At 46.5% G+C, this 27,800-nt stretch overlaps 1 protein-coding gene across 1 annotated transcript in view; it reads right to left on the reverse strand.

The window, feature by feature from the left end:
• Nucleotides 1-11,171: 11,171 nt before the first annotated feature.
• LOC126542204 (beta-glucuronidase) overlaps nucleotides 11,172-27,800 on the reverse strand; it is a 31,157-nt gene continuing 14,528 nt past the window's right edge. Inside the window, exons 5-9 of the mRNA XM_050189160.3 lie at nucleotides 26,634-26,824; nucleotides 25,788-25,928; nucleotides 21,264-21,436; nucleotides 16,347-16,575; nucleotides 11,172-12,399 (exon numbers count right to left, since the gene is read on the reverse strand). Of these exons, the coding sequence (XP_050045117.2) occupies nucleotides 11,929-12,399; nucleotides 16,347-16,575; nucleotides 21,264-21,436; nucleotides 25,788-25,928; nucleotides 26,634-26,824 (1,205 nt within the window). The 3' untranslated portion in view covers nucleotides 11,172-11,928. The remainder of the gene's footprint in view (nucleotides 12,400-16,346; nucleotides 16,576-21,263; nucleotides 21,437-25,787; nucleotides 25,929-26,633; nucleotides 26,825-27,800) is intronic.

The following is a 27,800-nucleotide window of genomic DNA, read 5'->3' on the forward strand; positions in this document are numbered from 1 at the left end:
AAACGTCGAAACGATGATTCATAAATTCTCAAGAACGTACGCGCTTTCAAAAGACGGAACCTGCAAGAAAAAAGGAGGAACTCAGGATTCTAGGTAAAGAACATTATTAGATTGCTTTTTTTTTCCGACACACTGAAATTTTACTTTTTAAGCTCCAACGTTCAAATTGTTAACTCCCTTTTTACACACCAAACTGAACCACCAGATTCATGGCAAATCCTTCACTGTGGGTATGCGCCACAGCAACTCGGGACAACAACAACAGAATTTGCAAAAAATTTAAGAAACCCTAGACGCAAGCTTAATGTTTCTCTTTCTAAGAGAATCAGAGACGGGAGTTGTAGGCTGGAGCTTCAGAGAAGAGCACGCAAGCCTATTCTAATAGAGGACGAACGTACATACGATATATCATTTGGTGTGTATCTATTCTCAATACTATTCGAAGATTGCTCAGCCTACGGAACTGTACGGGTCACATGATCTATGTGTGGGTGCCAGTTTAGAGAGGCGTAATAAATCATCCAAAGGTATTTAACAGACTCTACCTGTGGTATATCTTGAAGGTGGTAAGACAATGAGATGTGCACTGTGTCATGTATCGGGAAAACGAAAATGGCACACTTCCTGGCATTGAGTGAAAACTGATTAACGTTTACTCACTTCTCCAGGTTGCAAATTTAATTTTATAGTCGTCAATAGAGCGTATGAATGTCGGCTGCAGATGGCGAAAACGCAATATCGTCTGCATGAACACAAAGCTACTTCGTGACGGGGAATTGTGCTCATAAAAATATTACAAAGCACCGGGAAAAGGACTGAGCCTTGCGGTACTCCTCTCGTTTGTTTATGCCTAGAAGAAGAAAAGATGATTTTATAGCACTAGAATTCTCTTTCACCTAGAAACGAATGAATCCATGCTATTGTATACCCACGAACACCAAAGGATGTTAACCAATTTATCAAAACAGTGTGCTCTACGGTATCGTATGCTTTAGCGATATTGAGCGTCACTAAAGCAGCGTACGTATTTCTCATGACGTATCCCCGTCAGACCTGAAATTAAGCAACAGACAAGCAGTCGCGTGGAGACGACTGCAAACATATATGTATCCACACCCGGTGTGGCGAACCACATGTTCCCCGAGGCCAGAAGCGATAGGTGTAATCTTTGTGGGGCGAGAGGGACCCTCAACCACATAATATGGGAATGCCCGTACTCTCCCGGGGGGCGGGGGGGGACGCACAATATTGGTAGTAGAGACAGCTGGGAGACCCTGCTGCGCAGCTCGGACTCTGATCTTGTGGGGATGCGCGACTCTCACGCGTCCCCTGATATGTTGTTTTCCCGCATGGCTCGCGTGGCCTGGCGCCTGCGGCGGTCGGAATGGTTGAGGCGCAGTACGAGAGAGGGCGCGAGTATTGCGCTGCTAACGCCGCCGGCAGGCGGGGGGGTTACTTGGGCGCCGAAAGAGAAGGCACTTCCTCTTGGGTTCGAGACAGCAAGCAGTGCGGACGTGCCATGCCGCGCGTGCGCCGATCCATGCTTCTGTGAGGCCGTCTCACGTGGCCGCCTTTGAACGCGCCACCGTTCGCGTGACCGTACACGCGAATGACCAGGCGTTGGGATCCAGCATGGGGCGAACATATTCGCTCGTTATCCGGTCGCGGTGAGTCGGACTTCTAGATTTGTCGCGCGCCCATCGGCATGTTTTGTGGATAGCAACTCGGCTAGCTGGCATTGATCTATGAAAGGTGCAATAAATGCCCTTGTGATTGTTTGCACTACTGTGTTGTCGTTCCTTTGTCCCAAGAGCACGGGAGGAGAACACCACAATCTCCAGCTCCGGCTCGCCCAACTGGCTGAACAGGCTGCTGGGACTCAAGACCTCCCAGCTTGCACCTGAGGCGACGGCACCCGCCCCTGACCAGCGTGTCGGGGAGTGGGTAGATCACCTTATCCGTTGTACAATAAAGTTTATTCTATCTATCTTATGAGGTCGAGCGATTTGAATTATATGCGGCTTTCTGAATCGACGTGGGCATGCCAGATGGAGGAGTCGGCCCTTAAACCACTCTGACAGGTACTAAGAATTGAATTATCAACAACAAATTTCATGAAACGAAGGTGAGGAAGTTTCTCAATTAATTCAACTACGTTGGACGTAAGCGAACTCGGCCTAATGTTCTCCAAAGTATACCCTCGCTTTTGTTTCTTAATCACCATTGTCACTTTGGAAAGCTTCCATTGCAATGGAATCCACTAATGTTTAATTGCATAATTTGCCAGGTCTAACAGAACATTAGACGATTCCTGTAACAATATGTTTAACATTACACTTGTGACTCCGTCAGGACCAAAGGCTGTATTCAGAAAGCATAATGCAGTCTGATCTAGCTCAGACAGTGAAATTGACATGAAGCCATCCGAAGAGTTTATTGCAATATGAGTAGCCGGAAGACGGGCTGCAAATCAATTTTCTAAATCTCTGACAATCTCTTCTAGGGAGGCGCTCATTTCTTGCGCGGTCAAAACGATCGAGTCTAACGCTAAGGGCGTTGGTAGCACCTTCCTAGCACGAATTGCGAACAGAGCACGCTTGTTTTTAGAACGCAGCTCTGCGCCCGTGCTTGCGAACCTAGAGTGCAGCGGCAGACGAAAGACGGCGATAGCGAAGAGAGTGCGAGGAGGAAAGCGGAGGAGGAGGGTATAGCGAAAGCGTGAGAAGAAAAGCCCAGTGCCGCGCAAGGAGGGCTTTGCGGCGACGTTGGCTACGAGATGGCGCCGCGTCGTCTGTATGGAAACAAAGAGCTGCATGAGCGGAGGTCTGTCTGCGGCGGCTGCTGTGAATTGCGTCCACGCGACACCCACGCGCCGCCCCTCGCGATCTGCCGATTAGCGAGCCAGTCGCGCCACACATGGCTCCGAATGCAACGTGCCGCACGAGACAGCGTGTGCGCCCCAGACATTAGAGAGGTTTAGCTTGTCCCGTATTCCGGTAAAACGCATTAATGTTATTCTTCTTCGCTGCTGGTGTAAATTTTAGGCACTGGCGTAATCGTTTTGCTGCCAAAAATTTACACCCGCACCAAAGTAAAATACACTTGGTTACTGCAATATTAGCTGTTTCTGTCTGTTTGAGCACTGCGCCCCGGGTGGCTGCACCATGCAGACCACTCACGTTTACGCCTCCGCCTCAACTCCCATCCCCGTGCGTTTTACCGGAATACCGGACAAGCTAAACCTCCCTATTATACGCGAAACGAAAGCACTTTTACAGCTGCGCTCATATTTCGCATAGGGGAGTATCGTAATCGTCGGCGAATTTTTTTATTTTGACAGATAATCGTAATGCCTAACATAGTGAACATCATAGGCTCGGTTAACAGTACGCTTAAATACACCAGCACGAAACTGATAATTTTTCCAATTTGTCTGGCATTGATTACGGGAAAGCATTTTCCAAACGGCTTTTTTTTCGATAATGTTTCAGTTGAGCGTGTTTACGCTCAGCTAAGCAGCTAAGCGGAGCGGAAGCGCGAATGCGCAGGCGCATCAGAAAGGATTGGATTAGATGGAAAAATCAAGCGCGCTGGCTATCACGTGGCATTCCCCAAGACGGCACTTTATTTTCCATTGGATAAAATGGACCGGTAATGCATTACAAGCGCACGTCTAGATGCTTCATGGAGAAATAAGTTATATATATACATATATACGTTTTACTGCATAAGAGTGATCAATAGGTGTATTTATTTTCTTTCATTACCCTGAATTACGCTCCGCTACGCTAAACGTATAACTAAAACGTGAAAATCGCCCGCCGCTCCGCTGTGGCTTAGCGGGGCAGCTCAGAGCGGAGCGTACCGTAAAGACGCTCAACTAATAGACCACCAACGACAAGCGGTGCTTTTAGCCGGAGGGATGACAAATTCAGCGTGCTTTCGGGAACTCTGTAGGACCGAGTAACTCGTTGAATCGATTTCGTTGCCTTTGGTATCGACGAGTTTCGAAACGACTGAACGCAAGAAATCCTTCAATTTATGGTGGTTTACAAAGGTACACGCTTGGCATTCCGAAGATGATTTTTCACAAATGATTTCGAATGACACATGAGGATGATCATTCTTGGTTGCTGAGTCAACCGCTAACTACGACGAAACATTGAAGTCAGCGCTTCAAAATAATAAACCTAAGACCAAATGAAATGTACCTCTAGCAAGTTTTCCATGTCCTGTGTTCTGCCATGAAATGTGACTATCAATAGTTCACTCCTATAGTCGCTTACCACACAGTTCTGTTTTTAGGCCCCACGACAAGTGATGCGAAATGAAGTTTCCTGCAAGTAAAGTTTCCTTTCTGCAAGAAGCCACAGCACGATCAAGTTGGCTTGTACTTTGCACAACAGTGGCGAAATAAGCACCAACGATGATCTGCATTGTTTTCGTGATCTTCGTGTCCTCTTTAAATTTGAAATTCGATATATATGTCGAATTACTGCTGGAGAGTTGGGGAGGAAGCTAGCTATAATTACATGTGCGTTTCGTTCCCCGAACTGCAGCTAGTGAGATGTATAATCACTATTTTAGTTACAGTGTCGAGTTTTAGGGGCACTTTCTCTTTGCGCTGCCATCATGTTGATTCTGTAGCGTTTGTATCAAGTACAAAAGTAAGATGAATGTTCTCTAAACAAATATGTTGCTGCTCTACTTCGAATTTAAGACTTTGAACTGGTCTTCTTGGCATAAATGTGTTAGCATGTTTTTGTTGAGCGCACTAGTCTTCAAATCAACGGGAATGATTTGATTAATGTTATTTTGTCACTGTTTAATTCTACAAGCGGTAGCGATGTTTCCATGCTTCCTTTCGTCTTCAAAATTTAGACTGATGTTCTCCTTTGTACGACTAACTTTTCGCGTCATTATTATGCCTTACAGAAAATGTACGATAATGATTACTTTAATTAAATTGCATGAACTTCATTTATTGTGAAAAGATAAGTCATCTTCATAAGTGCAGCACTCTGTCTGTTTGTAATAGTTTCGCACTCCATACAGCGCATTTATCAGTTTAATATCGCATCTCTTAAGGCAACAAGATGAGTGCACATGTACTCAGTCGTTCTAACAATGGCATTGTGTTCTTCCCCTATAATACATCGAGAACCACCCTTTGTGATTTAAGGACTCAGCGCAGTAAATTATGGATGTATCTGAAGCGTGGTCGCCGTTACAGTTTTAATTCCCAGTATTCCTTACGAGCGGAAGAACCGACCAGAACAAATGAGTGGGATGCTCGACTGTTAACAAAATACCAGTATTTATGTTATGGTGGAAGTTTTGTGATAACAGTAATGCCATAAGACAAAAAAGAGACGAGCCCCCCCCCCCCCCCCCCCCACTTCTTGAGTGGTTGGATGCGCCACTGCGCCGAGGTGCAGTCGACGAGGACAGCGGTAATTTCGCGCAAGGCGCAGTTAAAGCAAAATTTGCGGTTCCACGCCTTTTCTCTATTAATTTATCTGTCCGCGAAACTTGGGACGAGGAAGACGTTTGGTTCAGCCTCGCGCCGTTTCGGTCGGGACAGAAGAAGAAGAAGACATGCAGTCATGGATGGCTGCACGGCGTGGGCGCTGCTCTGCCGAAGGTACAGCGTCGTGCTGGTGCAGCTCTGTGAGTCGTTGGGCCTGCTGGGAATCCTTCACGCTCCTGTGCATCGACTTTTCGCTTCTCTGGGCACGGACGGCTGCTGCGATATTGAGGCGCCAGTTCAAAAGTTGTACCTTCACTTGCCAAAGTACAGTTTTGCCACGAAAGGCGCGGCCGTATCCAAGGTGAACCGCGATCTAGTAGAAAGTTCGCGTGGACCAGGCACGTTGGGGGCTGACTTGCCGGATTTTCGAGGTGACATGCGTGCCTGGATGAGACGCAACAAGCGCGAGAAGCCACTTCGCACTCAAACCACTGCAGCCAGCGATGTGCGCCAAGGAGGTCCTGACGAAGACAGCGCAGGCTCGCGTTGCAGCGGCGTCGAGAAGGAAGCAACTTCAGCGGTCGACGAGCCGGTCGTCAGAACGTTCGTTAGTGACGAAGCAGCGAGAAGCCGCAGCCGACCATCCAGTCAGGATAGCAGTGATCCGCTCGGCAGCTTCCAGGTGCCTTCAACACGGAACGAACCGCCGGCCGCGGGAGCTGCGAGGAGCGAACCTTTAAGCGAACCTCGTGGCTCGGCATGTACGGAACACGAAGCATGCGTCATGTGGCCGAGTCCATTACTGCAAAGCACAGCGGAGTCGCCCGAGACGTCAGCGTCCGGCAGTGTTGACTTCCTCCCCTTCTTCGGTGTCCGCAACATACTGAACTTCAACAAGAAAGACAGCATGAAAAAACTGTTTCGCCCGAGAAGCAATGAAGATGTTTCGGAAAGTGAAACTGAAGCCATCGAGTTAGACGTTCTGAAATGGGAGACGTACGAATCGTCTCATGAAGCGCAAACATATAAAGGCCGCATCTCGATGCCCGGTGGTTCCCCCCAAAGGCCGCTTGGCGACGTTGACCAAACGGGGAAGACCTGCACCGCGTGTGACGTCACCACATATGAACCACCGGTTGATAGCTTCGCAGTAGAGATGGAGCTGGTGCGGCTGACAAATGAACTTTCGCCGCACTCGCTTGCGGATGACGAGGGAGACGAACACTCGGACGAAGACGAGGGCGTCAGAGACCGCGGCCTTTGGTCGACGCTGTTTGATGGCCGAACGCGAAGGTCATCCCTCGACGTAATGTCAGCAGACGAAATAGAGATAGATGAGAAGGTGGCTGCGTGGGACCCTTCGCAAGAGAACAGCTATGCTTTGCAATCTCCCGGTGAGCTAGAATTGTTCGACCTGGAAATCGCGGATCCCCGTGACAGCCAAGCATCGCAAAGGCCTGCCGAATTTCGAGCATGCATCGAGCATGCAGTGGATGATACGGTATCGCAAGCGTTCAAGAAGGCTTTGCCTGCAGCGACTGCGGGTCACGGGCTGTACGACGATCTGAATTGGATGACTGAGGAATCAGACAAGAGCGAAGACCAACCTACTCGGGGGATATTAGCAGAACGTCTCTGTAAAAGAGGTCCTAAGCAGAGGTTTGGCAGAATGTCGCCAAAAAGAATATCGCAAGTCGCGGCTGCTGTGACAGCAGTATCTTCCGTTGATCTGAAACCGCAGTCGAAATCGTGCGAGCGCCTTGAAACTCGCCACGTTAACTTTCTGCCGACTTTATGCGCGCCGAGCACCAGTAAAATGTGGTTTATTTGCGAAAAGCCAGACGACAGCCACTCACTGCAGGAAACCACGGAAGAGTTTTCTATTGGCTCCTGTTCACCCCCGTACTGCCCGAACGAAGAAAAGCAGCTCGAGCTCGTTGAATGCCCAGATGAGGCCGGAGCACTAGAAGTTCGGAGCTTAGACGCGCACAGCAAAGCCGAGTGTTTAGACGACGCCCCTGCTTCCGAGGCGTTGGTGGCTGTTTCGAGAAGCGGCGGCAGTGTTATTCCTCGAGCTAGTGGTTTTGTTCCCGACGTAGAAGGCGTAGCGAAAACTGAAGACGAGGTTTTGCTAGACCAGGCAGCTTTACGTGCGCCAAGCAAGAGACGAAAAAAGCGTCGCAAGCACTGCAAAAGGAAGAGTCGCCAAAAGAGGAGGCTGGCAAAGATAAAGAAGAAAGAACGGGAGGCGGCCGCCACACGGAAGGAGACGCACGTAGAGACCAAGGGCGAGAGCCCCGGGACCACAGCTGAGACCAGTGTGGTCTGCCAGCTGCTCCCTCGCACGCTCACCGAGCTTCCTTTAGAGTGGGGTCTGAGCTGTTCCTTGAGCGGCGTTGGGACCGGTCTGCGTGCCAGTGAGTTTCAGGACGATGAGGTGCACATTCAGGACACCGGCGATGTCACTATCTGCATTCGCACCTCAACGCGAACGAAGGCTGCCATGGTGTGGCCTTTCGGACCTCCTGCCGATTGACGGTCTCGTCGGACCAGGCGTCGGACAACTGTTCGTAGCACCTGACTGTGCTCTACACAGACGCATCTGCAGTTAGGCTGGACAATTCACACCTGTTGCGTGACCTTATTTGCTGACAGTAAAATGCTGCGAAAATTTGTCGAGACTACGGCGCAGCTATAAACTTTCGAGCTATTGTTCATTAGTACACTTGTCGAAGGACAATTTAGTTGCGCTTGTATAAATGTCTAGGGATATGCGCTGGATTTAGTTTTTAGCCTGCAAGGTATTTGTGAAAATTAACTGGTGACATTCTTCATCAAGCACACGTTTAACATGGTTTCTTGGCGTATATGGACTATTTTTAATTTTGGACGTTTGCGCGGTGGTATGACCTTCAGCCTAATCTGTACTAGACAAGAAAAGGTTGCTTTAGTAAAGCGTACCTTCACGCCACAAAAGTCGGCCTGTATTACCGAAAATGTTCTTATAAAACTGTGCTTATACATTCTAGTCAATCACTGTGTCGGACGCGGCAGACCAATGGCTAGCTGCACCTACGAATGAAAAAAAAAAGAGTGACTTCGGCCCTATAGTTGACATCAAGTAAAAAATTTATAGGCGACCCTAACCTTTGACTTAGGTGTCTCTTAATGGCACTCGCACCTCGGCGTTTGTGTTCTTTAGGTTAACTTCAGGCAAACGCAATGCACAAACCGAACTCGGAGGCAACTGTTTTTCATTAATTAGCCGGTTAAATATCCCGCCAACTTCTTGTGTGGGACATCATTAGTGACGCCATTACTTCCGCTTTCTACTTCCGGGTTTCCAGGAATATTGCCCAAGTCGTGCTCACGTGGCGGTTCTCTGAAGTCTACGATTCTGTGCTTTGGTGCGCGGTAACCAGCGATTTTTAATTCTAATCCAGACACTTCAGTAACATAACTTGTAAATAAACTTGTGGTCTATGCTCTGATATCATATCTATAATGAAGCTCATAAATTGTGTACTGTACTATATCTCTTTCTTTTTTTCTGATTTATTTTGAATTTTGTCCCCGGTCGTCTCAGTGACCTCTAATTTCAATGATTTCAGACACTTCAGTAACTCGGCTTGTAACTAAACATGCTCTGGTATAGCTATAATGAAACTCATCAATTTTGTACTCTACTACTGTTTTTCAATTTTTTTCTGATTTATCTTGAATTTCATCTCCGGTCTTCTCAGGAGGTGAACCGGAAGTGCTGCGCAAGAAACAAGAGTGTCACTCGATGCTCATGCTACTAAAAATCGTCAAGAAAGAACGCTCTTGCGATATACCTTGTGGGAATCAATCCTCTTGTCCATTCCCGCGCTTTTTCGCATAGGGAAATGCACGCGACATAACACACGGTTCCTAATACGCACGAAACGTCATACGAACTCTAGCAACAGGAGCCGCCACCACTGGTATCCAGGTGTCTGTCCGTCGCCACGCTTACGTAGACAGACAGAGAGAGTGAAAGCAAACCAGAAGTCGTAGATAGGTGACGTAGATGGGAAAGGAATGCGGCGGTTTTCTTTGGGGAATGTGATTGTGGCCAGGAAAAGACGCTACTTCGACAGCACTTGTAGGGAGCTCAGGCAACACCCTGCTCAGGCATGCCAGACTGGAAGACCACACCCTCCCCCGCTTGCTCTTGACCTGGGGAGGGGGCGAGATGAGGGAAGTCCGGCAGGTGTTGTTGTACGTCCTTTTATGCTAGTGTTCCTGTATATGCTCCCGCAGGGAGCAGAGTTGCGCATAACTTTTCCGGCGCCGCTCGCACCGCTATTGGCCGAGCGCGAAAAATGACGTCAAATGATCCGCGCCGCTGCGAAGCCAACTTTACGGGCGCATCGCCGACTCATGCGAACTCGTCGTTTCCGTCAGTACCATCGCCATTGCAATCAGTGGACCGTCGATCGTGCGTTCAGAGGAGCAGCTAGAAGCTCTTGCATCTTGAATCCTTTTCTACTTGCAGATTTGCTGCTACTAAATAGTAAGCACTACTAAATAGTCAGTACTACTAAATAGTAATAGTAAATAAAAGTAAGCTTTGCTTAAAATGTGCGCATGTCAACATTTGAAATGCGCTTAAATCTGTGTCTGCACCGCGTGTATCGAAAACGTGCAGCTGTCGTGAACGATGGTTAGTGATAAATGGCGCTCTGTTAACGGTCACTGACATAACTGCAGGCACGATAGCTCTCTTGGCGACGGTCATTAATCGGCTGGTTTCGGCAGCCCAAATGCGCTAAGTGTCCACCTTACGTGTGTGAAGTTCTAAACACTCTTTAAAACATTTCTTGCTTTCTGACCATGATAAGACAACTTCATATGCATGCTGAAAATCATTGCACCGCTTTTTGTGGCAACGTACTGCGCGTTTGCGAGCGAAAGTTGGAGCTGTTCGAGCCACGGGAGTATTTTATTTTGGGGAATCGAAGGCTGTCCTACCCCCTATTTGTACGTTCGTGTGTGTGTTTGTATATGCGTGTTTACATAGGTACATACAAAGTTTCGGTTGGTTGGAAGCCCACCCCCTCCGGCTGCACGAATGACTCGTTCGAGCGTAGCCTGTATTAAGAAGTGCCCTTTGCTAAGCGCCTGCGAACAATTGGCGCTTGTAGTTCGCGACCACTATAGAAAAAGGCGGAACACCGCACGGCATTTGGCTCCTGCGCGCGCGAGGAGTGGCTTCGCTGCAGAGCTGGATCACGGCGGCGGACCTATGCGCAACTCTGCTCCCTGCGGGAGCATATACAGGAACACTAAAGTCGGCTAGAGTCACTGGAAAAAATTCTAAAGTCGGCCGCAGGCGCCTATGGGAGTGTCCGCTCTTGTCGTATACTATGTATGTACTACATCAAACGGATGTTCCGTGGTCGCCTGTAGGCCGGTTCTACACGCGTACTGTTCTGCACCGTGCGCTGGCTATCGCAAAACTTTGGTTCCGTGATGCTTCACTTACCGTGGTAATTAAGAAGGCACCTCAGGCCGCAGTCAATGAATCAAAACGTGGTGTCAGAAATGACATTCTGGCTCCTCGCCGGCGCGCTGTCGTAGTGATGCGCTGCCGCCCGAAGTTTGTTCAATAAAGCACGACGATTCCTCAAGTGTGAATGTGTTTGTGCTCATAGACACCAAATGGATCGCAAATGGGTCGGTGTGTCGTACCTTTATCCAGTGCAGTGAGAATGCGTACATCTTTTTCGTATCGCCAGACGTCTAGCTCGCAAGACCATCTGAGAGCCCCAGGAAGCCAAACAGAGAAAAGCAAGTAGAAGGCAGCGATAAAGGTGACCTTTTTTTTAAAGAAAACGCAAGAACTGGGCAGCGGCCGGTACCTGGGGTTGATGAGAACAGTTCAGTTGGCTGGCCTTATAAGGCATGTTTATTTACATTAAAGCCGGTAAAAGCAGCCGATTCAACCTCACGGCCCAATTTGCGAAGTTCATTATGAACTTCCTTTAACGTGTCTTCGGCAAAGGTAATGCAATGAGACATCGCGATTGTTGGTATTGCTGCGGAGTGCGCGCATCAGAGCAACCCGGTCGCGGGCAGCGCGGCGTGGTTTCGCGAGAAATGTAAAACAAGAGAGGAGAGCTGGCCCGATAGGCGGAGCAACGCCGTGAGCAACGCCAATTTCCGGCTTCACTTTAGCTTCACAAAGAGTGACGTCAGGGCCTCTCCTTAGTTTCCTTCCTCCATGCTCCCAACGATCTCCAATTATCCCTATCTTTCGTTAGCTGATTCCAGCTTGCGCCTGGAAATTTTCTAATTTCATCACCGCACCTAATATTCTGCCCTCCTCGACTGCGCTTCCCTTCCCTCGGTGTTTGTACAGCCTAAAGAGTGCACACTTACAAACAACCCATGCCCGCGCATTGGTCGTTCCCACATAAACATATCCACATAATTTACGGTCGTCCGTCCGGAATACAGTAGGCATCCGAATCTGGTAGCGCCCTCTTGGCCAGTTTGTAATAGCGGCAGCGGATCACTTTTGCCGCAGCTTTAGGCTGGCGTTCCCTCGTCAGGATGCCCTTGCGGTTCCCGTAAACTCGGTTGTCCTTCTGCGTGGTCATGAAGTCGGCGAAGTTCCACACGTGCTCGCCGAAAAAGAAGCCGCTCTCGCGCAGCTGGTCGAATGCCCGGTGGAAGCAGCCGAGGGCCTCCGTCTGGAAGTCCTCGGTGAAGACGAACGACGGGTCGGCGTGGAGGCCGACGACAGAGCCTGCTCCGTACTCGCTTATCATGATGGGCTTGCGGTACCGCTCCCACATGTGTTTGTACTCGTCCAAGATCTGCGGCACGATGACCTCGGTCGAGCCGGTGTCACTGTACCAGGCCGGATAATTGTTGTGCATGATGACGTCCAAGTGGTCGCCCTGCAGCGCGTGGGAAGATTAATGGGTTTGTCCTTGAGTCTCGAACCAAAAACCTTGTCCTTGAACCAAAAAAAGACTACCTCTGTTTTTGGTGTTGCATGTGTAATGGTAAGTTACTAAATCAGCTGACTTCTTTTTTTTTGGTATTGTTTCTAAATAATAAAGAAAAACATCGTGATCCCTTATCTGCCGCGCTCCGGCTGAAGTAAGACGTTGCGTTTGTTAGTTGGAAATTAGCTGTGATATCTGTTTCTTAGCGTAGATAATGTACATGAGTGGTTACTTATTCCCCCAAAACCTATCACCACAAAAGCGAATTGACAACGTCAGTGCAAAGGTTTAAAGATGCGTTTTGTTTCGCCCCAGTCGCCATGTCTTTTCCTAATGAGCAGAAGGAAAACTTGATCCTTGCCTTGGGAGCTGCAAATGGAAACAAGAGGAAGGCCTCAAATACATGTCAGTCATGGAAGTGTGATGGTAGACCAAACGCATCGACTATCATCCAAAATTGTGAAAACTTGAGACAAGCCGGCAGCTTCTAGAAACAGCGGCGGAGGACTCCATCTTAGCCTAGCCTAGTCCTAGCCTACGCACGGATTCTCTAGCGTTTATGGCCTCAAACCCTCATGCTAGCGTGCGGGACGTGGATGCCCAGGTACCAATTTCCTAGTCATCAGTTTGAAGGATTCTAAATGACTCGGCCTTTCACCCGTATCACCTTAACCTGCACCAATTCTTGGAAGACAGGGACCTGCAGAATCGTCTATATTTCTCGAATGGGGTCCTCACAAAAGCCGGTGAGCCACCGGACTTTTTGAGCAGCGTCATGTGCACAGATGAAGCCAATTTTTGCAGAAACAGCCAGGTAAATTTGCATAATACACACTATTGGAGTGACTCCAATCCACGCTGGGCGCCACTGCCAGTGGTCATTCAAGTGTGGCGCGGAATTTACGCCGATGCTATAATCGGTCCCATCTTCTTCGATCACACACTTACTGGACAGCGTTACGTGGACGAAATACTTGGAGGAGTGGTGGATGAGTTTCTCAGCGAAGTCCCACTGTCACGTCTTTCACTTCTGTGGTATCAGCCAGCACACAGCAACAGCCGAGTACGAAACTGGCTGGATGCGACAATTCATATTCAATTACTGTAGTCAATTTACAGGCATGGGCCTGTAAATTGACCGGTTAGGTCACCTGACCTCTCTCCACTCGAGTTCTTTCTTTGAGGTTAGGTGAAAGATCGTGTTTACTTGATCAAGATGGTCGTCAGATGAGCTCAAGGCAAGGATAAAGGATGTCTGCCGTAGAATTCCAGCGTCGGTCATCAAGAAAGTCACAGAAGACGCGATAAAGCGGACTCACTACTGCGTAGCTGCAGAAGGAGACCTATTCGAACACGTCCTCTAGGCAGCAGCTGGTGTTTAACGGTGCTTACGAATTCATAGATAATAAGAGAACATTGAAATGTGATGTTTCTTTTTTTGTGCACACGTCCCGATTGGTAATTCAGCTCGTTTAGAAGTGGTACATTTACTTTCTTGAACGCATCGGTTTTGCGTTTTCTCTACACGTGGGTCGCTTCCCGGTCTGTTTTAGCTTCTTCTGGTTGCATTTTTTTGCCACGAGCCTGTCTTTTGCAGCAAGTACACAATCTCATGAAAATAAAACCGTCCTTTTAATTTGGCATTCTTCCGAAGCAAGCTTCTGACGTGGGATATATAGCTGCGCGCACACTCTTTCGATGGGGTGCGAGCACAGCCGGGATTTTGAAACATTATTCATATTACATTGCTTTTCGCGCTTCGGTCGCGTTATCAAGGAGATTTTGTTATCAATGTGATCAGTCTGCCTTGAGAGACGGATAATAAATGTGTCGTAGAAATGAGAGGAAGGAATAGCTGCGAAGCCACGAAATCTGCTGTTGGTGCTCTTTCTTTACCATTATCAAGGTGATGCGCTGCCACTTAGGCTTTTCGACAGGGAAAGCAGTTGCTTTCAGTCAGCCTATTTTGAGGGCACTGCTTTATGATGCGAGTGGGAGTGCAGTCACGTGGTATTTTTCATATTTCGTGGGGTTTCTTTACCAGCCGGAAAACATTGTAGACGGTTAGTACGCCGCTGAAAACACCGCACTTAGATGTCATTTAGGCGGGTCTACAAATGCCTAGTTGACACTGTGATAATCAGGACAATACTTTTTGAGTTAGATAATTCATTGCAATTACCTAATCAAATCTATGTAATTGGAGAATTACTGGCGGCTACTGCGCTGTACTGGGAACAATATGCATTAGATTTTCTTTGAGTAACGCAATTGCTCTTTCCTTAAGTCTTCGTGCGTGATAGTTAAGACACCCTGTATAATTCACTCAGTAACCGAAGTGAGGCTAGCCGGATTCTCGCGAAATCAGTATCAACAGCAGTCATGCGCAGCAGCACTTATTATACTCGGACTCGCAGTAAAGAAAGAGAGAGAGAGGCTGCAGTTTCTCCGGAAAGGCCAAGCAGTAATAGTGATAGCAAAGTATAAGACAATTACACAAAAGAAGATTACACCACCGAGAGACACCAGATTCGTGATCTAGCGAGACAACTCAGGCTGTGAAATTGAACTGTCTCTTACTATGAGGTCTTGTAAATACTCATATAAGGCCGTCACGTTCATTGAACACTTATTCGAGGTGACACGAAGTTTCTTCAAGCGCAATTGTTATTAAAGGTTATATATATATATATATATATATATATATATATATATATATATATATATATATATATATATATATATATATATATATATATATATAGGGTTCGGAAAGCTGGTCCACTCCCCTTCCGGAAAAATGAAAACTTTCCGTTTGTGCTCGGTTGAATTTTTTTATAGTATTGGCTGTCAGCTAAGTTGAGGAAGCAGCCCTTACATGGATGCGGCCCTTGCACGGATATCTACGGTGAGAATTTGCCTTCGTGTAATTACTTCGCTATCACTAATACTGCTTCGCCTTTCCGGCGACACTGCAGCCCCCTCTCTCTCTTTCTCTCTCGTTTTTTTTTCTTTTTCTGCGAGTCCGAGTATAAGCGCTGCTGCGCATGACTGGTATCGAACGTGATTTTGAGTGAGTCCGGCTTGCCCTCATTTCGGTTACTGAGTAAATTATATATGACATATGCATCCAAGTGGTGATGCCTCCATCCCTAATAAATGTTATAAATCATTAGAAGTGTTTTTCTTTCGTGTCGTTAGCATTGCGCACTGGAAAGAAGCAATACTGAGGCACATACAATGGACGTGTATTTCCCATGACGTTGATAAAAGAGCCTGCCGAAGGGGTCAGTAAAATATGCAAGTTTTTTTTAGGGTCAAAAAGCACGCAAAGCAATTTGAAGCGAGGTTAACATGCAGCAACATATTCATTCTCTAGGCATAGACTATCCGAATCATTAAATATAATTTTTTATTGGCTACCTCCTTCTCTTGAAAAAATATATAATAAATTTTTTACTATGTATATATTTAAATATATTGTGTTTGTGCATGGTGTTCACGGTGCAAATAAAAAAAAAATGTTGAAGTTAGAAAATATGGAAGAAGTAGCCGCCGCTAGTGCCTCTAATGCGCTTGTCCTCTTATTGCCAGGATTTTCAGAAGTAAAGCGAAATTATGATTAAAAGCTGTGCACTTACGCATTGACAATGATGCAGTAAGCTATTAGCCACGATAAAATTCAAAGTGAGAAGGTGGAGATAGCTCAAAAGAAACCTCAAATCATGTGGGTAACAGGACTCTGGTAATAACACTTCAGGGGGGTTGGAGGGGTAGGCTTCGGCATCGCCCCCACTTCCCTCCCTTCGGAAAACTTCAAAAAGGGCTCGGGCCACGGAGCCCCGCGTAGTCGGCGCTTATGGTGCCGACGGACGTCGTGCAAACTGTGTCCTCACCGCAAGGTCTTGATCGTAGTTCTTGTTGAGGGCCGCAGTAATGGGTCGCGTGGCATCCAGCTTGCGGACGTAGTCGGCGAGAATGGCGAAGTAGCGACCGGCCGGATGCACGTTGGAGCGCGGCTCGTTGGCCACTGACCAGAGGATGACCGAAGGTCGGTTCTTGTCGCGCTGCACCAGCTCCCTCATGCGCTCTTTGTGCTGCTCCAGCATGGCGTCGTCGAACGAGCTGTGCCAGAATAAATGAATGAGCGATTGATTGATTGATTTGTTGATCGATCGATCGATTGATCGATCGATTTATCTATTGATTGATTGATTGACTGACTGACTGACTGACTGACTGACTGACTGACTGACTGACTGACTGACTGACTGACTGACTGACTGACTGACTGACTGACTGACTGACTGAGTTTTGCTTGTGGCTGGAGCCCTCGCTGGGAAGGGAGGTAATGTCTGGTGAACCGCATCAACCGTATACCGGGTGTTTTATTTTAACGTTAACACAATGTTTAAAGATTGCCTGTCGCATTTATCACAAATCTAGTTATTGAGCTAGAACATCCGAAGAGGTATAGACTACTTACACTGGAAATCAATACGCATAGTTGGATAATTAGGAAAATTTCACTAATTAACTTTTCAAGTAGTTACATTAGCGCACATATTGCAAGACATGAATTAGAACCAGTGGTTTCAAAAGCACATCCATTTGTAACGAATTTTGAAACTAGCGCCAATTCTGAGATAAGCGCAACCAAGCTTGCCGTAAAAGATGAACTGTTGTTCCACTTACTTTTTTTAACAATACGTACGCCTTTTTATGCATTTTTACTGTTACTCGGAAAAAAGTTACAGAAACACTAATCCATTTCGTAGCAACCTTTCGGAACGCATATCTCGAAGCTGGTGTCATCCTCAGAATTCGTTCCAAGTGGATATGACTTTAGCTGTCACCGGCTACAATTCTTGAATTGCAACACGGGGCGTTAACTTAATTAGCTTAAAGTTAATTAGCACACCTTTGTTAATTAGTCAGCGATTTGCTTTCATCTCTTGTGCAAATAATCTGTGCCTCTGAGAGTATTGAAGTAGGTAAAGGCAAGGCGCAGAAGACCAGGACTTAGGAAGGAGAACACAAACGACAAGACGGGCGCCGTTTGTGTTCTCCTTCCTAAGTCCTGGTCTTCTGCGCCTTGCCTTTACCTACTTCAAGCATGAACCAACTAGCCCAAGCAAGAGTTTTACTCTGAGAGTAATCTAGCTTAAGAAGCAGAATTGTGCTACATGTCACGGGCGGCTTAAAAAAAAAGGCGCAGTATCGATTGCGATAGCAAATTAGTAGACATCTATACGAAGTAACAATAGTAGTTTTATCGGCCATATATTTACGCTTGTAAACATGGGCATACTAACTAAATTAGCAAGCATGGTGTCACGCTCGCACAAGCAAACATGAAGACTTCTCACTCGATGACTGCGAAAACTCGCTGTCAAAACAATGGAGCGAGGAAGCGCGGCAGCAGCAGTGAGTGAATTAACCTTCGTGCTGCGTCTCGCATCAACGCGAACTAAGCTGCGGAAACAGTGCGCGGCGAACTGTGTCCCTGTCGCGGATGGCTTTCAAGATACAGCGGCCCGGGTCGCCCGGACTATAACGCGCCTCCCTCTCCTTCCACTCCCAGAGTCTCGCGCGACGGAAGACGGCGCGCTTCCTCCCCGCTTCCCTCCCTTGCGTGCGTGAGATTGAACTGCGATGGCCAACTCATCCTCACACGCTTCCACTCGCACATAGAACATACGGCGTGCGGCGATAATTATATAGTATTTATATGGTATATATATAACAAATCAGTTACTCTTAATAAGCAACAAAGCTAAGATGCATATTGTATTATACAACCCAAAAGATCACATTACATTTCAAAAGTAAGCACCACAGACAACATGTCTAGGAATTATGTCTAGGAACTATTATGATACGTTTGATTATGAAAATACTGAGTGCGAACGGATACTACATACAATAAACAATGTGAAATGTAAATTGCGTTTCTCTTTATTGTGTATTCAGTCAAGTTTACAAAAATACGCTCTAATTCGTTTTCGAGTCAACGTACTTGCGATAACATTTTCTTTCCCAAATCTGTCTAACAATGAAGGCAGCGTGTGTCTTAGTGACTGCATCAGATAATTTGTGCGCCTGTATGGTACTAACCACCTGCCATTGCTGCGGGTACGCGCGTCACTTCTTTCGCATTCAAGTCGTGACGAATGTTTTAAAAAGGATCTACAATTTTCGGAGCCGAAGGAAAAAGATTACAGAAGCCGGTATTCATAAATGTTAGTTACTCGTATCATGTTATATTTATCCAAAAGTTGAGGAGTAGATTGGAAATAAGGTACATTCGCTACATGTCGAAGTGCTCGTTTTTGAAGTTTAAGTGCATGAAAATTACGTTTCGCGGCGGTAGACCACACAAGCGCACAATAATTCAGATGCGATTCAAACACGGCATAATATATCTGCAACTTTACTTTCTCCGGAAAAAAATGACGGCAACGGGATAATACACCGGCAGCAGACGACAATGATTTTATAAATATTTCCATGTAGTATGTCCAGTTCATATCTTCCGGAAACGTAACGCCCAATACTTTGTATTTCGTCAAGGGTTCAATGTACGCACCATCCAAGATAATTCTTGATTAAAATATGACAGCCTGCCTCTTGCCTTGAATAATATGGCCTTTGATTTCATCATCATCATCATCACCATCATCATCATCATCATCATCATCAGCCTGGTTACGCCCACTGCAGGGCAAAGGCCTCTCCCATGCTTCTCCAACTACCCCGGTCATGTACTAATTGTGGCCATGTTGTCCCTGCAAACTTCTTAATCTCATCCGCCCACCTAACTTTCTGCCGCCCTCTGCTACGCTTCCCTTCCCTTGTAATCCATTCCGTAACTCTCAATGACCATCGGTTATCTTCCCTCCTCATTACGTGTCCTGCCCATGCCCATTTATTTTTCTTGATTTCAACTAAGATATTATTAACTCGCGTTTGTTCCCTCACCCAATAAGCTCTTTTCTTATGCCTTAACGTTACACCTATCATTCTTCTTTCCATAGCTAGTTGCGTCGTCCTCAATTTAAGTAGAACCCTTTTCGTAAGCTTCCAGGTTTCTGCCCCGTACGTGAGTACTGGTAAGACACAGCTGTTATAAACTTTTCTCTTGAGGGATAATGGCAACCTGCTGTTCATGATCTGAGAATGCCTGCCAAACGCACCCCAGCCCATTCTTATTCCTCTGATTATTTCAGTCTCATTATCCGGATCCGCAGTCACTACCTGTCCTAAGTAGATGTATTCCCTTACCATTTCCAGTGCCTCACTACCTATCGTAAACTGCTGTTCTCTTCCGAGACTGTTAAACATTACTTTAGTTTTCTGCAGATTAATTTTTAGACCCACCCTTCGGCTTTGCCTCTCCAGGTCAGTGAGCATGCATTGCAGTTGGTCCCCTGAGTTACTAAGCAAGGCAATATCATCAGCGAATCTCAAGTTACTAAGGTATTCTCCATTAACTCTTATCCCCAATTCTTCCCAATCCAGGTCTCTGAATAGCTCCTGTAAACACGCTGTGAATAGCACTGGAGAGATCGTATCTCCCGTCCTGACGCCTTTCTTTATTGGGATTTTGTTGCTTTCTTTATGGAGGACTACGGTGGCTGTGGAGCCGCTATAGATATCTTTCAGTATTTTTGCATACGGCTCGTCTACACCCTGATTCCGCAATGCCTCCATGACTGCTGAGGTTTCGACCGAATCAAACGCTTTCTCGTAATCAATGAAAGCTATATATAAAGGTTGGTTATATTCCGCACATTTTTCTAAACGTGCGGAATACCCTTTGATTTGGAACTATTAATTGTTAGAGCGTTATTACGAGACCAACTAGACAAATTGCAAAGGATACCGCGAAATCTTTGTAACAGATCATGAAGATTATTGCCAGAGACAAACAGGCTCGTACCGTCAGCGTGTAGTACAATAGATGCGTCACTTACTAGTTGATCAATATAGTTTACATATATATTAAACAAAATCGGGCCCGAAACGCTACCCTGGGGCACCCTTGATCTAATTTCCCTATAGGAAGAGCGGCATTTTTTTGAAGCAACGCACTGCGTCCGCCCAGACAGATAAGATTGAAACAACTGACTTGCCCCGCCACGGGTACCAAATCCTTCTAGTTTACATATTAAAATTTTATGACTTAGACGATCAAGTGCTTTGCTAAAATCAATAAAAATACCCAACGTTAGCTTTCCCGCATCAATGTTATTAATTATTAGCTCTTTTCGACGTAAAAAGCTGTTTCGGTTGACCTGCCGGGGCGGAATCCGGGTTGACAATCAGAAAGAATGTCATTCTTCGCAAGAAATTTGTTAATACGTGCAAAAATGAACTTTTCTAACCCCTTACGAAATGCTGATAAAATGGAAATGGGCCTATAGTTCCCTAGGTCATTTCGGTTGCCACCTTTGATGGAGTGTATTTGGATGTATTGATTGTAATACATGGACGTATTAGCCGTTTTATCTCTAATCATTAGAGTAGGCACCACTGTCGTCAAGGGGAGCGCGGGCTTTTGCAAAATGTTCCGTCCCGGCTTCGTGTGAACGCTTGCTTACACTAAAAACACGGCCGCTCAACCACGACGCGCTTGCGTGTTTCGATCGAACGGTCGTGCTCAAAGTTTCCTCATCTGTTAAGGGGTCACATAGTTTGAAAAAAAAAGCGGTTATTATTGACCAAAATTAAATATAGGATGAAAGGATGTAGAGATCGATTATCACAAGGTTGTCAAGAGCCCAGAAAGAGGGCACGTAAAGCTCACGTACGAAAGTACCACAGCAGGCGCCTCGTCGATGACGGCGATGCCCTGGGCGTCCGCCTGGTCCATAATCTCCTCGGCGTACGGGTAGTGAGACGTGCGGAACGAGTTGGCGCCCAGCCAGTGGATCAAGTTGAAGTCTTTCACCACCAGCGCCATGTCGAGACCCTTGCCACGGATCTGCAGTGAACGCCGCAACTAATGGTATGTCACCTGCCCGCGGAGACCATGCCAATTTGCTCATGAATGTCATGTTTTCAAATAGCGTTGAAGCAAATGACGCATTCGGTAGGAGCGAAATATCGGTGAAATGGGGACTATTTCGTCTAGCAAACTGTTTCGATACTAAGAACGCATGCTTAACGTCTTAGTACGCTGGTTATTCAGCCACGTATTTAGATAATGTGTGTGTCTGTTCTTATGCTGTTATACGAAGGTCTGCTTCTAAGGGCAATGCGAAAGCGATGGTGCTGGCCCGTGAATTAAAGGCCAACTGCAACGAAATTTCACTTTGGCTTAACTTGGCAGCAAATGAATGGTATGCAGTACTGAAGCAATCTTGACAAATATGTATTGTGTAACTGCATAATGTTCTTCTTAGCAGAATTTAAATGGCACCTAAGAAGACGACATGTGCAGCTGGTGGTTAGTGGTTATGTCGCCGCCGAGATTTTTCAGCGCGCCACGGGTTGCAGCGGCCGGCGCCAAATCTCGGAGGCCATGCCGAGGAGTGGCGAATACATGGTCTACCTGGGCGACTTCACACGGTTTTGGAGTACGTGGGACCTGGGTATCTATCTGGCCTCTTGGTCAAAAAGAAATCGTCAACCAAGTGTCGACGCTAAAAGATGAGATCGACGTACGTTTTGGTTCAGATGATTCCGTGATTAACTGTTGATTATATATCTCCATTCTATCCTTGTCTGCCTGTCTTTAATGTTAATTATTCACTCATTTCCTTTCTCATTCATATTGTGTTTCACGCGCAATTAAGTCTGCCTTGTCTTGTTTAGCGTTGAAGCTTGGATGACCCTTTCTTAATAATAATAATATATGGGGTTTTACGTGCCAAAACCACTTTTTGATTATGAGGCACGCCGTAGTGGAGGGCTCCGGAAATTTCGACCACCTGGGGTTCTTTAACGTGCACCTAAATCTAAGTACACGGGTGTTTTCGCATTTCGCCCCCATCGAAATGCGGCCGCCGTGGCCGGGATTCGATCCCGCGACCTCGTGCTCAGCAGCCCAACACCATAGCCACTGAGCAACCACGGCGGGTGACCCTTTCTTGACCAAGAGGCTAGTTGGGCCAATCTCGAAGATAGTGGCCTATGCTTCAATATGGCTAATTTGCAACTATACAGCAAAATTAGGCCCGTAGCGTTAATTTTACCTACTGTGCGACTAATTATCGCTTCTTGTGGGCACCGGCGAAGGCGTCTTCCCGACAATTACCTCGCCCAAGCACTGCTTATCAGGGTGTCGATCCAAAACGTTTTTGGGTTCGGTTCGGGTTTAGGCTCGGGCTTCTGCATACTTTCCGGTTCGGTTCAGGTTCAGCTCCGGATGAAAACCTAACGGTTCCAACCGGTTCATACTGGTTCGAAATGGTTCTAAATTAAGGAAAATGAAATGTTTCAGAAAACAACGTTTTTCAGCCTCAACCGCGAATTTATTTGATTGAGAGATAATTTAGTTCTACGCTAACGTGGCACGGACCGATGTATCTTCGATGTTTTTAATATTGCAAAAGAAATTGCATATGCTGTGATTCCAGATGCGCTGGCGTACTGTGCTTTGTATTCGAAGGCCACAATGCTCTAGGCTAGAGCTGCACGAAAAGTGGGACGTAGACGTAGGGTGCCTCAATGGATGTGACCCTGGCGCTCGCGCTTAGGCACCCTAGTTGGAGAAGCGTTCCAATATTTTTTAACATCATTCGAGCTACGCAGTTCAAGAAACCAACCGGAGATAATAGTGTACCGTTTTGTCGTGGAGAAGTGAGGGTGCGCGGAAAATCGGCTTTTCGACTGCACAGAATATAAGCATACAGATTTATCGCTACCGTCTGAAGGCCAGAACAGCAGGGCAGATATGTGGATGAACAACAATCATAAAAACATGCTTTACTGGGGCTTTTTCTGTTACTGTGCTCTTAGGCATAATCAATGACTCTTCTACCTAAAAAAAATGATTCGCTCTATCCCGTGACCATGGAAGGAATGGGACACATAAGATGAATGGAGGAGTGGTACACCTGCCCCACATCTCCCTAATTTCGATAAGTGCCTTGGTCCTTTTTTTAACCGCAGGTTTACTCTCTATAATTAGTTGGCTACTTATTCTGGCATATATTAAAGCTTTTCTAAATCTTATTTTTATAACTCTATTACTACATGTAAGTACATACGTATACTACGGGATAAGCGAACTGACCCTGGAATAGCAGCAAAAAAGAGCGTGACAATTAAGGGAACATAGACGTTCAAGAGGCAGCCAGCACATCGAACGACAAGTCCTTTTTCTTGACATCAAATGAAACCAAGCTGGAGAGTGACCTAACTCTCCCTGACAGTGAGCCACAGTGACCGACTTTACAGAGTTCTCGCGGCAGGTTAAAAACATTGCTTTTGTAAGGTTGTGCTTGTACGGCTTTAGCAGGAAAATATCCATCAACATTTTTAAGGGCAAGAACAAGAGCACTGATAGCATAACTATAGTTAGGAAGGTCATGAAAGAAGGGTAGACACACTCTGTTTCTCTGCCCGTCCGGACGTATAGTCCAGCTTCAAGCAATGGCATTGTTACAAAACTGCCAGAGAAACAAATGGCAGAGGGAGCCAAACAACTGAGGTCCTTGTTTGTGTCCAATATTGACTTGCTTACGTGATGCCCCACTCCCTACCAACAAAAATTGTACAGCAGGACACATTTTATTGTTTGTAACTGCCGTTTCTGCAAACCACCCAGAACTGCCTAGAAGAAATAATTTTTTTCTTGTAGCCGAATGTCTGGTTTAATTTGAGATCAGTCCAATGTGCATTTATGTTGTAAATAGACAAAGCAAAACATTCAAACGTAAATACTGTCCTGTTCATTTCGCCTCTCCCATAAGGGCAGCCTTGGTTGCGCAAAAATTAACATAATAAGCATCAGAACTGTGTCAAGGTTATATGAAGTTATTTTAGTCTTCCTGTAGAGCGGGAACCGTTTGCCGACAACGGAAGTCTTTGAGCCATGGCAAACGTTTTCCCTCTGTCGTGCCCATTCAGCAGGACGACACGGCGTTCTAAAGCGTTTGTCGAACCTGTCCGGTGTGGTTCCTTCAGTAAGTTCCAGTTCGGGTTCGGTTCCAAGATGGCGAAAAAATAACGTATTGGCTCGGTTCGGGTTGAGCTGAAAATAACTGTTCAGCTCCGGTTTTATTTCACTTCCTCCTCGTTTCGACACCCTGCTTCTTAGTTCAAGCGAATTCGCTCAATTTCCCAAAAGTGTGCCATACGGCGGCTTTGCCTCAACATGTCTGTATTTACGGCGGTGCACCCTTTACAGGAATAGGATGCAATGTGGTTAGTTTTTGATTATTATTGTGCTGATTGAGCCCGTACCGTAAGTTTAACTTACTCTGCCACCAATTATCACTTTTTTTCTCTCCTTGAGACCTACGTTTCGATACCTTTAGCGACTTGCTACGATGCTCTGGAGGCGCGAAAAGGTCGTTTCTTTTTCTGGAAGTGGTTACAAGATACACAGATGCCAGATACGTCAAACCCGTGTCAAGTTAGTTAAAAAGACAGTGTCTTCAAAAACGGCCTTTGCACGCCTAAAGAGCTTCGTAGCGTTTCGGAAAAGGTATGAAAATGTTGATCTTAACGAGATTAGGTGCGAGAATTAATCGCAGAGCAGGTAAACTTAACGGCGTGGGCGTAATTAGCACCAATATAGTCGAAAATTAACCTATTGGACCATAGGCTGCACTATATCTGGAATCAGCCCACCAGGCCTTCTGGTCAAAAATAAAAATAAAAACGCATCACCCAAAGTCGAAGCGAAAAAAGGCAACATCGACGTACATGCGCGCAAGGAAAAGCGAATAAAGATACTTTACAAAAAACTAGATAAAGTAAGTTGAGAGTATGAAAAAAAATGTAAGGTCTGATAATGGAAAGGAGAAAACAATGCAAATAATGCAAAAATATCATGCGATTATGCAACACTGCATCAGCTTAATGCCCCGGCCAATTTCAGTGCGTCGATTTTGTTTGATGGGCCAGTTGTTTAACACGGCCACTCGTTTTCATCGAGTGGCCGTCCCTTTGGTATCCTTTCACGACACATCCACTCTTATTCCGAACGTAAAATTTTGTACTGAGGCTACTTTGTATGCCTACATTGTCTTAAACTATAGGGTCTTTAGGCAAGCCGAGGTTTCGTTTCGGTTACTTTAGTTACTTTAGCGCGCAACCATACTGTTGACTGCGCTGATGCTCGTTTTCTGAACATGACACCATGCACCGCTCCGGCTGCTCACATTCGAGTCCTCGTGCTTGCCGAAACCCATCAGGTAGAAGGGCCGCTCGTTGATGAGCAAACTTTCGTTGGTGACCCGCACGGTGCGGATGCCCACTTTCTGGTAGTAGACGTCGGTCGTGTCGCCCACCGTGGCTTCCACCTGCGCGGAAGAAATGACCCGATGTGAGTATGGTCGAGCTCACAATAGTGCGCGGTGACGAGCATAAAGTGTGGCGCTGGTGGAGACGAGGCGATGATGTATTGGCGGCTCTCGAGCGAAAACATGCTTTCAGAAATACTTATTTCAGGTATGATTTTCGACGGGGTTCGTTGGTGACAGCGGCCCAATTAACTGGCACCGAAGGGACTTCCAGTTTTCCGTCTGGATCGCTGTCCCAGTGGGTCGTAGTTAAGTTTCAGCTGAAGTTGTGCTCGCTTTGTGCTCGCTGAGGGGGATGACAATGATCTCAGGAAAATTATGATGACGACCAAGATTAGGAGGAGGGCCAGGTCGATGGCAACGACAGGCAAAATCGCGTGAAAGACGTTCAATTAACTAATTTCTTCACTGCATTAAAAAGTCATAAAATTCATCACTGCTAAGCCAAATCGGGTGCTATTGAACAGTGAAACAGCCTTTCCGATTTCTCCACTTTTATTCCACCGCGCCAGACGAGAGTAGCGCCTACAAAAATGGAGTTTGGGGAGCATGCTTCTTCATTAGATATGAAGGAATGCCAACCTACATAGACTATTCAATGGATTCCAAAATGAAAATAGGGTCTATTTTCTATTGTCGGGCCATCATGGCGAACCAGCTCACGTCGTGTACACGAGAAGGCGTGTCCTAAGCACGCTGTCTTACCCTGGCCGTGTAGAGGTATCCCGGCTCGCTGTGCATGCCCACGGGCCACCACAGCTTGGCGTCGCTCAGGGACAGCTGACCTGCGCAGCCTGCGGACGAAGCGGCAACATCGTTCCGATCGTCCAGCAGGGCCACGCGGCAGATGGACGTTCCGTTCTCGGTCTTCACGTCAACGCTGAAGTCCACCACAGCTGGAGTTGCGCAGTACGGGAAGATCAGTGTTTGCATAGTGTTGTTACACAGTCATCACGTCGTACTGTGGAGGAGGTTGTACAATGCTGTGAATCTATTATTATTATTATTATTGTTATTGCCATTATCATCATCATCATCATCATCATCATTAGTAGTAGTAGTAGTAGTAGTAGTAGTAGTAGTAGTTAACAAGTGTAGCAGTTTGGGTGGCTGTTCTGAAATCAGCGCGTGCAGCACATGCACGGCGCTGTATGCGTGTACTCGTATCAGAGTTTCCTTTCTTCGTCCCTGTCTAGTGCGAGTTACTCATAAAGGTTCTTCACTCAGAGAGTAAAGTGTGCATTAACTGACTCAGAAGCGGGCCATATCAGCCGCACCATTGCGGGGGATGAACAGCAGACATATGGACTCCTGAGAGAGAAAATATCAATGGCAGGTAAAAACATCGATCGCCCGAAAGGTCCCGCTACCTGCTGCTTGAGTGCTGCCAAATATTGCTTTTATTGTTCTACTTTGGTCTTTAGATTTGTCCTGTTGCTCTCCTTTCCTCTTTCCTTTTTCCTCCCCTCCTTCCTATCTTCCATTTCTGTGTTGCTGTCACCTCCCTTCAGAAGAGTAGGCAGGCGTTGTGCCCCTTCCGGTGGCAGTTGCCAGCCTGCTCCTCGCTTTCCCTTTCCTGATACCTGTGTATATGTGTATGTGTTCAAAACAAATAATAATAATAATAATAATAATAATTGATTTTATTGCGACAGAAATTATATGCACACTCCAAGCGCATTTCTGCCGTCACCGTGATGTCCGTATAAAGCACAAACGATAACATTGTCGCCGCGCTCCGTACGCTGTATGTGCGAGGGAAAACATCCGAGGGTCAGCCTACGATTGCTGCTCAATCTCGCGCTTGCGAGGGAGGATGGCGGAGCGGAAGCGCGCCGTCTTCTGCCGCACGCGAGGCACGAGGGATGCGAG

This window comes from Dermacentor andersoni, chromosome 2 (genome assembly GCF_023375885.2).
Source record: "Dermacentor andersoni chromosome 2, qqDerAnde1_hic_scaffold, whole genome shotgun sequence".
In the NCBI taxonomy this organism is placed as follows: domain Eukaryota; kingdom Metazoa; phylum Arthropoda; class Arachnida; order Ixodida; family Ixodidae; genus Dermacentor; species Dermacentor andersoni.